The sequence below is a fragment of the Sinocyclocheilus rhinocerous genome, unplaced genomic scaffold (genome assembly GCF_001515625.1).
Source record: "Sinocyclocheilus rhinocerous isolate Xijiao unplaced genomic scaffold, SAMN03320098_v1.1 scaffold1436, whole genome shotgun sequence".
NCBI lineage: Eukaryota > Metazoa > Chordata > Actinopteri > Cypriniformes > Cyprinidae > Sinocyclocheilus > Sinocyclocheilus rhinocerous.
Genome location: NW_015647013.1, coordinates 549,824 through 551,039, shown reverse-complemented (window position 1 = coordinate 551,039; position 1,216 = coordinate 549,824). Strand labels below are relative to the sequence as shown.

General features: G+C 39.9%; 1 protein-coding gene across 1 annotated transcript in view; it reads right to left on the bottom strand.

Annotated features, from left to right (window-relative positions):
• LOC107708238 (semaphorin-4C-like) overlaps positions 1–1,216 on the bottom strand; it is a 32,062-nt gene that overhangs the window by 9,303 nt on the left and 21,543 nt on the right. The window contains exon 11 of the mRNA XM_016512417.1: positions 574–689. Coding sequence (XP_016367903.1) covers positions 574–689 — 116 coding nt within the window. The remainder of the gene's footprint in view (positions 1–573; positions 690–1,216) is intronic.

Here is a 1,216-nt window from a genome sequence, read left to right as displayed (position 1 = left end):
TGTGTCCTAAACTCCTGAAACATTGGTGTCTCATATTTTAGAGCAGCCAATGCAATTTGGGAAAGAAATCAATTAAATCTCTGTGTGTGAGAAAATATTCAAATGTAACCCCCTTTGCACTCATTAACATTTTTATAAGTAATTTAATTACACATTTTTTTTCTCAGTAACTACTGAGAACAACAGATTACAGTTACATTTATTTCGGGTAACACTTTATTTTAAGGTGTCCTTGTTAACACATGTTACATGTACTTACTATTATCATAACAATAAATTATGCATAATTACATGCAAGTAACACTAATTCTAACCCTAACCATATAGTAAGTACATGTAGTTAATATTACTCAGTACTTAAATGAATAATTACACTGTAACAAGGACACCTTAAAATAAAGTGTAACCTTATTTTGTAATTAAATTACATAATTCTGTTACATAGTTACTCCCCAACACTGGGAATGAATAATTAAAACAATACCCGCAAGTCAATTATTTTCAGTTATCAGTGCATTCTGTTTTTCGACTGGGTTAATGCTAGCCAGGCAGCTGAAAGAGATCAGAAATTACTTTGCTGTGTGAGATGGTGAGGCTGTCCACCGGCTGCTGCCGATCAAACAGCTGGATCTCTTCGATCGCATGAGCCTCTGAACCCAGAATCACCACACGCTGGAGCCATCCATCCGCTGAACGACAAACAGTGAGAGTGGGAGGAAAGATGGGGATAGATTATATTCATACGGTGAGAAATAATGCAATGGGGAAGGAGAGGGAAAAGGCGAGAGAGGAGAGACAAATAGTCCATTAATTCATCATCAACACATGGCATATTTTTCCGTCATTGGATTTTAGGAACAAGGTTACGCTGATTACGGCAGGAAAATTGAATACACCCCATCTGGTGCCGTGACCTATCATAACTCCGTATGTGTGTGTGTGTGTGTGTGTGTACTTTATCCCGTCCTCGACACACAGTGCTTGTCACAGATAATGTGTCACTGACCCCTCTCTCCGTCAGGAGAAAAAAGGGAGAGTGCGGAAAAGGGATAACGGAGGAGAGCGGAAGAGCTACAGGGTGTGCTTTACAAATCCACCCTGCCACTTTTGCTCATGTCAGACTATCTGTTCACTCTTAATCCTCAATCCAAGACTCTGATTCTCTCTGCCACACACACACACACACACACACACACACACACACACGCACACACAC